Consider the following 13,600-nt stretch of genomic DNA (forward strand, 5'->3'; position numbering starts at 1 on the left):
CGCGCTACCGCTTGAGCCACATCCCCAGCTCCAAGGCTTGAAACTTTGACATTGCTACTTGCCATAGTTATTCAAAGGGTTGAATTTGCTCCAGTGTTTCTGATCTAGAACTAGACGAGAATGTTCTGACAGATGTCTCACCTTTACTTGCCTTGTACTGTGTTTTCTGGAATATCACCTACCCTAACCTTTGAGTTGGCTTGGGAGCCAAATGTAATTTTTAACTTGCCTTCCATGCCAAGTCTAACTTGACCTCTGGTAACTACTTTACTGGCTTCTTGTCTTGACTTACTTCTAGTCTGGCTTTACTTGCTGCCAGCTGGCTGACCTACGAGGCAGTGCCCTAGATGGCATCTAGTTTCTCAGCTAAAGGTGTTGATTCAGTGTTTTCATTGAAAGAAACATGACTGAGTCAAGGGTTTCCTCCTTTTCTCTTTTTACTTATAGTATCCAAATTCAAGGTCAGTAAACCTTTTTCTAGAAAGGAACAGATTATAAATAGTTAAGGTTTTATAGCCATATGGTCCCTGTAACATGTGTTCAACGGCTGTGGTAGCATGAAAGCAGTTGTAAACAGTATGAAAACTCATAGCCTGGCTGTTTTTCAATAGAACTTTTTTTTACAAAAATGGGCAGTGGGTATGTATTTATTGTACATTAATTATTCTTTAATAAAGATGGTTCAAATATAAAAAGTACATATGATGGGGCTGGGGTTGTAGCTCAGTGATATAGCGCTTGCCTAGCATGTGTGAGGCACTGGGTTCAATCCTCAGCACCATATAATAATAAATTTTAAAAAAGGTATTCTGTCTATCTACAACTATAAAAAAAAGGTGACAGATGATGGGCTGGGTTTAGCCCATGGGTTATTGTTTGCTAAACTCTGATTTAAGTCATTAAATCTATAGCTAAGGATATTAGAATTAAAGGGATCCTTGGAATTATTCAGTTCAGCTACCTCATATTGTGCATCAGAAACTGAAAAATAATTAAAGGAAATTGTTTGCTCAAGGCTTTGTAGCCTGATATAAGTGAAAGTCTTTAGGCCTTAATTTCCCAAACCAAGATATAGGGATAACATAATTTTGAGAAGTGCTATTTGAAACAGTTAAAGAGGTCTTTATTCTACATGACTTTTCAAACCCTTTTTCTTGGTTAATTTTCTTTCTTAAAGGGGTAAATTAAGTTAGTTGCTGCAAAGCCAAGTGGCTATTATATCTCCATTGTACACATCCCATGGATACCTTACTTACCCACACTTTATTATGGGGGAACATCATTTAGCATGTCTAGATAATAAAGAATAGCAGGGGGCAATAGTATAATAGATAATCCAAATTTATTTGACAGTTATCATCATCATCATCAAGAACTGCTAACAGGACTGGGGATATAGCTCAGTTGGTAGAGTGCTTGCCTTATATGCACAAGGCCCTCTGGTCGATCCCTGGAACCACCAAAAAAAGAAAAAAAATTTTTAACATTTAGCTGGATCAGTGCCTATAGTCTCTACTATGAACTGATAGAGAAGGATTGCTTGAGCCCAGGAGTTTGAGGGTAGGCTGGGCAACAGTGAGATTTCATCTCAAAAAGAAACTAACACTTGGCATATTCTATTTTTAATTTTTTTTTTAAGAGAGAGGAGAGAGAGAGGGAGGGAGGGAGAGAGAGAGAGAGAGAATTTTTTAATATTTATTTTTTAGTTTTCGGCAGACACAACATCTTTGTTTGTATGTGGTGCTGAGGATCGAACCCGGGCCGCACGCATGCCAGGCGAGCTTGCTACCACTTGAGCCACATCCCTAGCCCACATATTCTATTTTTAAAATACAGAATTCTTCTTCGTGGAATATTTAATAATTATTTTGTGGAACCCAGTTTGGGAATATAGCTTTAGGCTAAATCCATCAAAGAGATTTTTTTCACTACTTTTATACTTCTTTTCATTAGCTGATATGTATATTTATTTACTGATGACTGTCTATAACTAGATTAAGCTGTAACAATGAATATGATGCAGAGTCTGATCTCAAGTAACTTAATCATTTGGATGCATTGTAACATTTTATTTTAGGTAATGTGGTTTGGCTGGATGAAATGACAGCTACACGAGCCCTTATCAATATGAGCTCTCTGCCAGCCCAGGATAAGATCAGAAGCAGGGATGCCAGTGAAGACAAGTCATCTGAGAAAAGTAAAAAAGGTAACAACACAAAGGAGGGAACTTTGGCATGAAAGTCCTGTTCTTTACATAGTCCAGTCCTTGGGAAGTGAAATATCATATGGTATATCATCAACCCATGTTTTTGAGATAAACTATGTTGTTTGGAATCAGCAGTAAACATGAGTAGAAAATACTAGACTTTAAAAGTTCTATGAGATGGCGTTATGTTAAGGTTCATCTTGTCCTTTACATTCCATTTTAGACAAGCATGAAGACAGTTCAGATGATGATGAGGCTGAAGAAGGAGAAGTTGAAGATGAGAACTCAAGTGATGTAGAGGTTAGTAATAGGGCAAAGATACCTGTAAGATTTTATTGTAAAAAAATTACTTATTGGGGCTGGGGCTGGGGCTCAGCGGTAGTGCACTTGCCTGGCATGTGTGAGGCACTGGGTTCAATTCTCATCACCATAAATAAATAAATAAATAAAATAAAGATCTATTCGCAATTTAAAAAATAAAAAAAAATTACTTATTGTTGTTTTAAATTTAATTCTTAAAAACTTCGTTGTGTTCTTCATCTAGCTTTTACCATGAAACCTTCTGAGGGTGCACCAGACTCTTGGCCTTTAACTTATGTGGTTGTAACAGTTTATCTTGAGATCTTAGAATAGTGTTCATATTTCTTCCTGAAAGAAAATGGTTTTAGCGGGCATGGTGGTGCACACCTGTAATCCTAGCTACTTGGAAGGTCGGGGTAGGAAGATCCCAAGTTTGAGGTCAGCCTGGTCAACTTGGCAAGACACGGTCTCAAAGTAAAATTTAGAAAGAGCTGGGGATATAGCTGGTAGAGTGCTCTTAAGTTCAATTCCCCATACTGGAAAAAATATGGTTTTACTAAGAAATATTTTGAAGTGTTATTTAACAAATAAAATTAAGGAAAAGCAAAGTAGGGTTGGGGCTGTAGCTCTATGGTAGAGTACTTGCTTAGTATGTGTGAAGCTGTGAGTTTCATCCCCAGCACCACAAAAAAGAAAAAGCAAGAAATGGTATATTCCCTAATGGATTTTTTTTTTTTTTTAAGAGAGAGTGAGAGAGGAGAGAGAGAGACAGAGAGAGAAATTTTTTTTTAATATTTACTTTTTAGTTCTCGGCAGACACAACATCTTTGTTTGTACGTGGTGCTGAGGATCGAACCCGGGCCGCACGCATGCCAGGCAAGCGCGCTACCGCTTGAGCCACATCCCCAGCCCCCCTAATGGATTTTATACTATTAGAAATATGAGTGTATTTATTATAAATATTTAAATTTTAAATGTCTACGGTGTACCAAATTCTTGGTAATAGAGATACATCATCAAACAAAACAAAGTTCTTATCCTCTTGGAACTTACATGTTAGTGGGGAAGATCGACAATACAGATACACACATACATGAAGGTAATAAAAAGAAAGATAATGATTAAAGGAATAGAGAGTGATGGAGACTATTGTTTTAAACAGAATGGTCAAAGACGACCTCTGACTTTAAAATTCTGCAGAGGAGCTAGGCTGCAAGGTTGACGGGTATTAAAGGTAGAAGGCTTTTTTTAACTGGTTAATTGTCAACTGAATAAATATAAAAAAGATTTATTTTTACATTGAAAATGGTCTTTTTTTTCTTAAGTTGGACACATTGTCTCAGGTAGAAGAAGAGTCTCTGTTAAGAAATGATCTTCGTCCAGCTAACAAACTTGCTAAAGGAAATAGGTTATTCATGAGATTTGCTACAAAAGGTAAAATAAATTTTTTTGGCATTTTTACCTTCAATCAAAAATGATTTATTATTGAGTGACAGCTCTCTCTTTTGAAAAGAAGTTAGATCAAGTCATTTCAAGGTTCCCTGTACACTGTGGTATTCTGTGTTTATGAAAAATGGTTTGTAAGCTGAAAGGAATTTCTGACTTTCAAAGTGAAAATCAACTGTTTGTATATGTTGGTGAATTCTGGCTACCGTAAGTTATTTTCTGTTAAAGTGGTTTGCCCCGTGTGCTTTTCAGCCAGTTATCTGAACTATGAAAACTTTAAAAAAATTATCCTGTTAGCTTATTATAGCAATAACATCCTGGTGACATCACTAATATGCCTTTCAGCTCTGATTCTTTTCTAATAAGACTTTTTGCACAATGATTTTTGGTGGGAATTAGAAAATATGTATGTATGTGTACATATTTATATATACACATATATGTTCTTTTAATCATTTGAAAGCAAGTTGGCATTAATATCTCTTTACCTCTAAATACTTCAATATGTATTTCTGAAGAATAAGGACATTGTCTTAACCTACAAGCACAGTTATCAAAAATCAGAAGATTTAACTTAATACCATACTTAATACCTAATCCATAGTCCATGTTTAGATTTCATCAGGTCTTCCAAAAATAGGTCCTTCATGGATTTCCTAACCCCACAGATCTAGGATCTACTCCAAGATGGAGTATTTAGGTATGTCATTTGTCTTTTTAGTCTCCCTTAATCTGGAACTACTCCTTCACTTTGTTTTCCTTGACTGAGAAATTTTTAGAGTATATAGGCTCAATATTTTATAGACTGTCCCCCAGTTTGGATATGTTTAATATTTTCTTCCGATTAAATTCATATCATTTTGAGGCAAGAATACTACAGAAGTGATTATGTGTCATTTTTAGTGGGTTGTATAGGAGGAGGTACATGAAAGCTATTCTTCCCATTCTCAAAGATAATAACATTATTTACTTAGTTAAGGTAATGATTTCCTGTTTTTCCAACTGTAAAGTTAACTATTTTTCTGTTTGTGATTAAAACAGTTGTGGAGAGACACTTTGAGATTATATGAATAGCTTGTTGCTTATTGCACTTACATGCAGTAGCTTTAGCATCCATTAATGGTTATTTCTTTATTAGTTGGCAGTCTACTCTAGGGAAGAACTTTATTTTTTACCTGTTTATTTATTTGTTTATTTACTCATATCAGTTTAGACTCGGATTTTTATTCAATAAGCCATAATCCATAGCTGTCATCATTTTGTTTCACAAATTGTCTTGGATTTGGTCCAGTAAAGCTCCTTCAAGCTGTATTTTGATATTCCTACAGTTCTTTGAGCACTTGCTTACTTGCAATACAACAAAACATCTTATTTTTCAAGACTTAATTTGTACTTCACCTTCCCAGATCTGAAATCAGCCATTTCTTCAGGGAGCTGGTTCGAATGGTCTTTTGGGGAATAATATAGGGGAGGTACACATACTGATAGATGATGTCCCGTTTTCCTGTAGCACTGGATACATTTACAGTGTTGTTTGTCCTTTGCAATCAGAGAGTGCCCAAGCAGCTGTTGAAGGCCTTTATATTACTGCTTTGACCAACCACCTTCCTTTGACCAACCACTTTCCTTTCCTAGCATTTTAATGTGACAAATGTGATCTTTTCCACATTTACTCATTTGAATGTTTTTTTGAATATATTTGAAATGTTTGGTACTCAATTTTGTTTTCTTGAAGTCAATTTGAGGAATATAAAAATAAGCTAGAAAAAAAAAGATTTATTCAATATGTGAAATTATGGGCTGGGGTTGTGGATCAGAGGTAGAGCGCTTGCCTAGCACGAGTGAGGCACTGGGTTAGATCTAAAGATATTGTGTCGGCCTATAACTAAAACATAAATATTAAAAAAATATGTGAAATTATGTTGTTTTATTCTTTAACCCTTGTTCTGTGTTATTGGAGTGTTTGTCATTCAGAAATGAGTATCATCCCTCTAAGGACCACAAAAGTGTTATCTCTTCTAAAAAAAAAAACCTCTCATGCCTCTTAGAACCTTGTATCTTGTATCTTGTTTATTTTTTGTAGTATTTCTTCTGCCAAGTTAGTCAGCTCCTAAACAGCAGCTTAACCTCAGCCATCTGTGTATTTTACTCCACCTCCTCCACACTTGCATTGCCTTAGTGAACACTCAGAGAGCAAATGTTTATAGTTTATAGGGGCTCTGTCCTTTTTTTTTGGGAGATTGCACTGATCAGATCCAAGCTACGGGAAAACATGCACTTTTAAAAACCATTCAACGTTGCCTTCATGACCAGGAATATCTAGCTAACTGTCTTAATTAATTTTTAGATGACAAAAAGGAACTTGGAGCAGCCAGAAGAAGTCAGTATTACATGAAATATGGGAATCCAAATTACGGAGGCATGAAAGGAATTCTTAGCAATTCTTGGTAAGTCCAAAACCTTTAAAATACAGTAGTTTATATAGTAATTAAGCTTTTCTTAATCGTTCAGTTGGTATTCTGTAGTGAAATGTAAAAACCCTTTGTGGACTGAAAAAGGAAGATGAGAAAAAAGAATTCAAGCTTCTTAACTGTGGTAAATGATACGAGAATGCTGTGCTGTTTCATTTAAAATATCTGTTTCAGCACCTACTATTGTGTCATTGTGTAGTTGGAATGACTTAGTAGATTTCAAAATCCTTCCTATTGATTTCTGATTATGTGCTTATTTTGGCAATGTTCCAGGAAGCGAAGATATCATTCCCGTCGCATTCAGCGGGATGTGATCAAGAAGAGAGCCCTGATTGGGGATGATGTTGGCTTGACGTCATATAAACACCGACATTCCGGTAGTTGCCTGCTCAGCTCTTGGGTAGACACATGTTTGGCTCTCGAAATCATATTTTTATTCTTAATACAGTCTTTTAAGGTTCCACACTTTATCATCCTCTCTTCCTTGCCCTCACCCTCTGCCAACATATAGGAAAGTAAGTCATGTCACAATTAATTTTAAATTGCCCGTGCAAAGAGGTCAAATGATTTTATAAAACTGTTCTATCAAAAAAGGCCAAATGTAACATAAGAAAAGCTAAATAAAACTTTTCTTAGAAACTTAATTTTTCTACTATTAATATCAACAACTGCATGAAAAATAATTTTTTAAATTATCTGATCAAATGGGCTGATTTTATTGTTCCTTTTCTGATAATGTAAATAGGCTGTTACGTTGAGTGCTTTATGCTTATTGATTTGTGCCCATGAGTACCACAGAAAAATGGGATATCATGACTTGGGTCTTTCTTTTTTCTTCATGCTTATTTAGTAAATTAATCATTTTCTTAATGTTTTATGAAGATTTGTTTTTATTTGAACTTAATGTGTGGAATCTTCTACATGTTTATAGAAGTAGTCAAGTCATCATACAAACAGAAAAACATGTACACTTATATCACTGGAATGGGATAGGAAGAGGTGAAGTCTATAATATATTTTTACTTAATGAGTTTGAAATCTGAGTATTAATAATGCGTATGTTTTTCTATTATACTTTTCCAATTTCAGTTAAGATATCCACTCTTTATGCTAAAGAAATTAAAAAGTAAATCGCCCCTAATTCTAGTCCCTATTATAACAACTGATTTCATTTTATATTTTTCCCATGTTTATTTTCATAATAAATATTTATAATTCTATAAATATATATTTTATATTCACTTATTATAAGCATTTTTCCACAAACTTTAAAATTAGTAATTGACTTTCAGTAATTGGTGTGGTTGTGTGCTATGAAGTCACTGCAAACATTAAAATAGTAAATACTAACAATACGAAGCCTCAGGTCACGCTATTTTCATCAGCTGTTTAAAGATACATTAGTTTACATATATTGTTGATTAATTAACAGTGAATTCACAGCCAACAACAGTACTTTAACTTAGGCCTGAATGAGGCTTATCTAACACATGTATTTACTCTTTAAGTCATATCACAGCCTTCTTGCACTTAACAACAACACGAAGAATGCTGTGCTGTTTCATTTTCACCAACAAAAAGCATAAGAAGCAGAAAAATAAGACAGTCAGTAGACTATAAAAAGGATGTTTCTTACAGTATGAGAGATGAAACAGAAAAGTAGAGTGTTGCTTTGTTTGACCTCTGCTGGAAACAAACTCATCCAGTGACTCAAATTTCTTGGTTGCTCTGCACGTGTCTGCAAATGACCTTGAAAGTACCCCAAATATTGACTTAGGGTTACAAGTAATTTTGACAGATTTGCAAATACAGAACTTGTAAATAATGAGAATTGACTGTAATTTAAATAATTTTATATATAATATTCCATTAAGCTGCTAGATCATACTTTACCCAACCATTCTCTTCTGGACATCAGAATGGTGTCTGGTTTGGCTCTGTTACAGATAATGCTCCAATAAATCTCAGGGGTAGGAATTTTTCTCCTTTGTAGAATAGAAAATCACATTTACTAGTTTTAGCTAAGCGTTTCCTAATGCCTTTTGGGTTAAATTTCTTCAGCATTAGTGAATGTTCCTGAGGAACCTATTGAGGAGGAGGAAGAGGAGGAAGAGGAGGAGGAGGAAGACCAGGACATGGATGCAGATGACAGGGTGGTGGTAGAGTACCATGAGGAGCTTCCAGCTCTTAAGCAGACCCGGGAGCGGAGTGTGTCTAGGCGGTCCAGTGCCAGCAGCTCAGACTCAGATGAAATGGACTATGATCTAGAACTGAAAATGATTTCCACTCCCTCACCAAAGAAAAGCATGAAAATGACTATGTATGCCGACGAAGTAGAATCTCAACTGAAAAATATTAGGTAAAAGTGTTTATCAGTAAAAGTTCCCTGTATTCCTAGACCCTCATGATAACAATTGTTAGCAGTTAAGTGAATAACCTTCTAGTTATTTTATGCATATACATAATATACAAAGAAACTATAGGTATATTTGTATAGAAATGACGCTATGGTATTTATATTGTTTGCAGTGTGCTTTTCCCCATTTAATATATTATAGACATCTTGTTTTTTTCAACTACATGTAGTCTATTGTTTGAAAGTATCATGATTCACTTAATTCCTTATTGATAGGCATTTAGATTTATTTTCTTACTATTTTATTAACTAGATAGATTCCTCAAAATCTAATTACTGTACTAGATTTCCTTCCAGGTTGTACCCACACTGCACCTATTACCCATATCTACACCAACCTTAGGTATTCCATTTTTCCTAATCTTTTATGAACAAAAAATATAGTTATTTTAATGTGTACTTTTTTTACTATTAGGGATGAGCATATTCAGTGACTGCAGATAGTATATCTAAAACTCCCAAGAGTTAAATTCTGGGGATGGTTTATGATGTTCTTGGTGATACATTTGGTAGAAGGAAGAAAGACCTTTAAAGCTGATTGATTTGTTTGTATGGCCTTGTTCACATCATTAGTATTTTTAAAATTAATTTAATTAGGTGTATATGACAGCAGAATGCATTTTGATTCATTTTACATTTCTGTGGTTGTACACGAGTAGTGTCACACCATATATACAGTCATACATGTACTAGGTAATGATGTCCGTCTCATTCCACCATGTTTCCTGCCCCCAAGCACCCTCCTTACCCTCCTCCCCTTTGTCCAAAGTTCCTTCATTTTTCCCATGCATCCCCCCCTCCCCATTATGAATCAGCATCCACTTACCAGAGAGAATATTCAGCCTTTGGTTTTTTTGGGATTGGCTTACTTTGCTTAGCATGATGTTCTCCAACTCCACCCAATTACCTGTGAATACCATAATTTTATTCTCTTTTATTGCTGAGTAATATTCCATTATGTGTGATTACCACAGTTTCCTTATCCATTTATCTATTGAAGGGCATCTAGGTTGCTTCCACAGTTTAGCTATTGTGAATTGAGCTGCTATGAACCTGGTGTGGCTGCGTTACTATAGTACGCTGATTTTTCTGTTTCTATAAGGAATGACATTGGGATTTTAATTGGAGTCACATTGAATCTGTATAGCGTTTTGGGTAGTATGGCCGTTTTGACAATATTAATTTTGCCTATCCAAGAGCATGGGAAATCTTTTCTATCTTCTAAGATCTTCTTCAATTTCTTTATTTAGTCTTCTGTAGTTTTCATTGTAGAGGTCTTTCACCTCTTTTGTTAAGTTGATTCCCAAGTATTTTATTTTTTTGAGGCTGCTATGAATGGGGTAGTTTTCCTAATTTCTCTTCCAGAAGATTTCATCACTGATGTATAGCAATGCATTTGATTTATGGGTATCGATTTTATATCCTGCTACTTTGCTGAATTCATTAATTCTAGAAGTTTTCTGGTGGAGTTTTTGGATCCTTTAAGTATAGAATCATGTTAGCAAATAATGATAGTTTGAGTTCTTCTTGAACTCACATCATTATTTTTAATTTTCATAGAACTTCCTAATAGAGCCTACTGGCAGAATAATGTTGGTACATAGCATGGTAGTAGAACTTGACAGAGAAGTCTGCCCTTTAAAGAAGGGGATTATAGACTCTATATGTGTTGACTACAGCCAGATCACATTCTAGGTGAGCAGAAGCTCTTTGCAGGCCTCAGTTTAACATTTGTTTGTCCCAGAAGAAGGGTGCTTATAGTTATGTACTCTGTGATAGTGTATGGGTATCATGAATGGAACTCACCATGGGAAACAGCATTCTGCTCACCCTTACTAGTCTCTTCACAGCAAGATGATCTTGGTTTTCCTTAGTAAGTTATAATCATATGTGGTATTTGTAAGTGAATGTTGGCCATATTGGGTTGCGTCTCTTAAGTTGTTTTTTCTAGAGTATGAGATTATTGCTTGGGCTTTATTTCATAGTTGAAGTTGACTAACTGTGCACTTTACTTTTTTTTTAAAAGGAACTCCATGAGGGCAGATAGTATATCCACGAGCAATATAAAAAACAGAATTGGTAACAAATTGCCACCTGAGAAATTTGCAGATGTCCGACACCTGTTAGATGAAAAACGCCAGCACTCCCGTCCACGGCCACCAGTCAGCAGTACTAAATCAGGTATCTTTCTTCGTTTATGTTCCTGGGCTTCATTCTGAGCTCCAGAGAGCAAACTGGGGCAAGGATAGGTTTTTTGATAAAACTTTGCTGTTTTGAACTGATTTAAATTTCTGTTCATCATGTCAAAATTTTGGTTTTATATTGGAATTTCAGGACATGAAAAATAATTGGACTTTGGCAAAACTAGCTTTTAACATTTTTGTCCAAAATAATTATTTTACTCTTTATGTCATTGGTATACATTGTATGCAAGAATAGTAGAAATTAAATTGGGTAGTTTTATAAATGGTTAAGAGTTTAAACTAGACCATTTATGCATGCATTCATATAGCAGGTATGCAGTTGTGCTTGCTGTCAGGCCTGGGTTAGAAGCTGGCATGTAAGAAATCTTTGGAAAGACTACAAAACCATCATAGATCTACTGGGAGAATTGTGGAAGGCTTCTTAGAGGAAATGGTTTATGTGTTCTAGAAAGATAACTTGAGGGTGGAGTAGGGTGGGTTAGAGAGTTAAGTAAATAATGAGAACCTGAACTAGGTCAGGGACAGCAGAGACAGAAATGGTGAGAACATCCTATTCTCAGTCTTGGGAAGGAAGACTTGGTGCTGGGAAGTAAGGGGGAAAAGGCAGAGAAACATAGAAGGGGCTCAGCCTGAGTGATCAGGGAGATAAATGGGTGCCTTTCTCTGGGAGCAGTTTAAGTAAAATGGGCAAGAGCCCCAGCACAAGGCTTTTGCTAATGAATGTCACTAGTGTTGTTTCTGTTAGGGGGAACCAGTTCAAATAGCTTTGTGAGGAGGGGTAAGAGGAAAAACAAACAAATTTGGCTTGGGACATCTGGCCTTGATCCTTTGCTTTTTGCCAATCTTATTATGTTTACTGGTTAAATGAAATAAGTTTATCGAGAACAACTTATATGTTCAAAGATTGTGGCTTCTCCCCTTGGGGAACTTGGAGTTTTCATAAGTTATTTAGTCTTGCTTGGTTCCCCCCTGCCAAAAAAAAAAAAAAAAGGTGTTTCTGCTTCAGAAATTTTTTTCTGAATTGAGGTTCTTTTCCCAGTGATAGCACCTGCCTCTGAAATTCCCTAGCAAAATAATGTAGATGAATTATGAAGAAAAGAGTCTTTTGGAAGGTTGATTATGTCTGGTCCTATGTCCTCACTCAGGGAGATTTGGTACCAGGTCTATAAGAAATTTCAGGTTAACAGTACAAGTAATGAAACACGCACATTTGATCACTGTAGTACTTTTTTCTTTTTCCAGATATACGACAGCGGTTAGGAAAAAGACCATATTCTCCAGAAAAGGCTTTTAGTAGTAACCCAGTGGTTCGGAGAGAGCCCTCTTCAGATGTACATAGTAGGCTAGGTGTTCCCAGGCAAGATATTAAAGGCCTCTACTCTGATACTCGGGAGAAGAAATCAGGTAGGTAACCTTAAAACTGATGGGAATGGGAATTGGACAAGAGCAGAGGCAAGGAGCATCACTTGCTACAAATAAATTATTTTTCTCTTCCACTGTCATCACTGTGGTCATGGTTATTGTCATCATCATCATAAGGCTAACAAGAAAGTTTAGACAGTAAAAAAGAATACATACCCCTGCTTCTTTTAGATTAGTACAGTTCTTTTTAGTTTCATGTATGTATTCCAGTCTTTGTCCATATACATATCCTATTCTTTTTAAATGGTATTTTATTGTAATTATTTTTCCATATTGTTATACTCTTCATACATTAAACTTTTAAATGCTTTATAGAGTATCTGCACGATAAAATTCTAAACACGTATTTTTCTCTTGTTAGATTTTAATAAAGTATATTTTAAAAAATGAATGGACATATGCTGAAAATAGTTTACAGGCCCCCTCAATTTGCAGAATGTTAGAGCTACAATTTCCTGGCAGAGTGAAGCAGCACACAGTGTGGTGAGTCTCACCCAGTCTGGGCAGGTGTGGCAGGGAATAGCCTCTCATGTGCTGGACATGGGGGCACCTGCTCCTAGCAGTAAGGATCTCCCATTCAGTCCTGACCCCTTCATTTGCAAGCAGGAGCTGCTGCAGCCAGGGAAGTGAGTTTTTTTTTTTTTTTTTTAAGCCTTGGCTGTACAGTGGTTCCAAGTGTTACAGACATTAATATCTCTTGCATGTCAGGGGTTTGTCAGTGCCCCTGCTTCCTCAGAACTACTCTGGATCTCAGCATTGGCTGCCAAACTAAAATGCCTTCTCACCCAAACAGGTAGCTTATGGACTCGCTTAGGATCTGCACCCAAGACCAAAGAAAAGAATATGAAAAAAGTGGATCACAGGTCACCTGGCACTGAGGAAGATGACTCCGAGCTACAAAGGGCGTGGGGGGCTCTGATTAAGGAGAAAGAACAGTCTCGCCAAAAGAAGAGCCGGTTAGATAACTTACCATCTCTCCAGATTGAAGTTAGTCGGGAAAGCAGCTCTGGTTCAGAGGCAGAGTCTTGATGCCCCCAGGGCCTTGCAGCTGCCTAAAGCCTGACATTCTTGCGCAGGGTAGGGTGAGTGGTAGGAACCTGCCCTGCAGGAGTTGGCGCCCCCCCTGCTCCTACTC

The 13,600-nt window shown here is 36.3% G+C and overlaps 1 protein-coding gene across 2 annotated transcripts in view; it reads left to right on the top strand.

Annotated features, from left to right (window-relative positions):
• The window catches only part of Ncbp3 (nuclear cap binding subunit 3), a 50,744-nt gene that overhangs the window by 15,357 nt on the left and 21,787 nt on the right, over positions 1–13,600 (top strand). For both annotated transcript variants that reach the window (XM_077800596.1, XM_026393926.2), the window contains exons 5-13: positions 2,078–2,206; positions 2,430–2,506; positions 3,832–3,940; positions 6,300–6,399; positions 6,697–6,800; positions 8,485–8,782; positions 10,866–11,020; positions 12,286–12,447; positions 13,259–13,421. In XM_077800596.1, coding sequence (XP_077656722.1) covers positions 2,078–2,206; positions 2,430–2,506; positions 3,832–3,940; positions 6,300–6,399; positions 6,697–6,800; positions 8,485–8,782; positions 10,866–11,020; positions 12,286–12,447; positions 13,259–13,421 — 1,297 coding nt within the window. The remainder of the gene's footprint in view (positions 1–2,077; positions 2,207–2,429; positions 2,507–3,831; positions 3,941–6,299; positions 6,400–6,696; positions 6,801–8,484; positions 8,783–10,865; positions 11,021–12,285; positions 12,448–13,258; positions 13,422–13,600) is intronic.

The sequence above is a fragment of the Urocitellus parryii genome, chromosome 7 (assembly GCF_045843805.1).
Source record: "Urocitellus parryii isolate mUroPar1 chromosome 7, mUroPar1.hap1, whole genome shotgun sequence".
Lineage (NCBI taxonomy): Eukaryota > Metazoa > Chordata > Mammalia > Rodentia > Sciuridae > Urocitellus > Urocitellus parryii.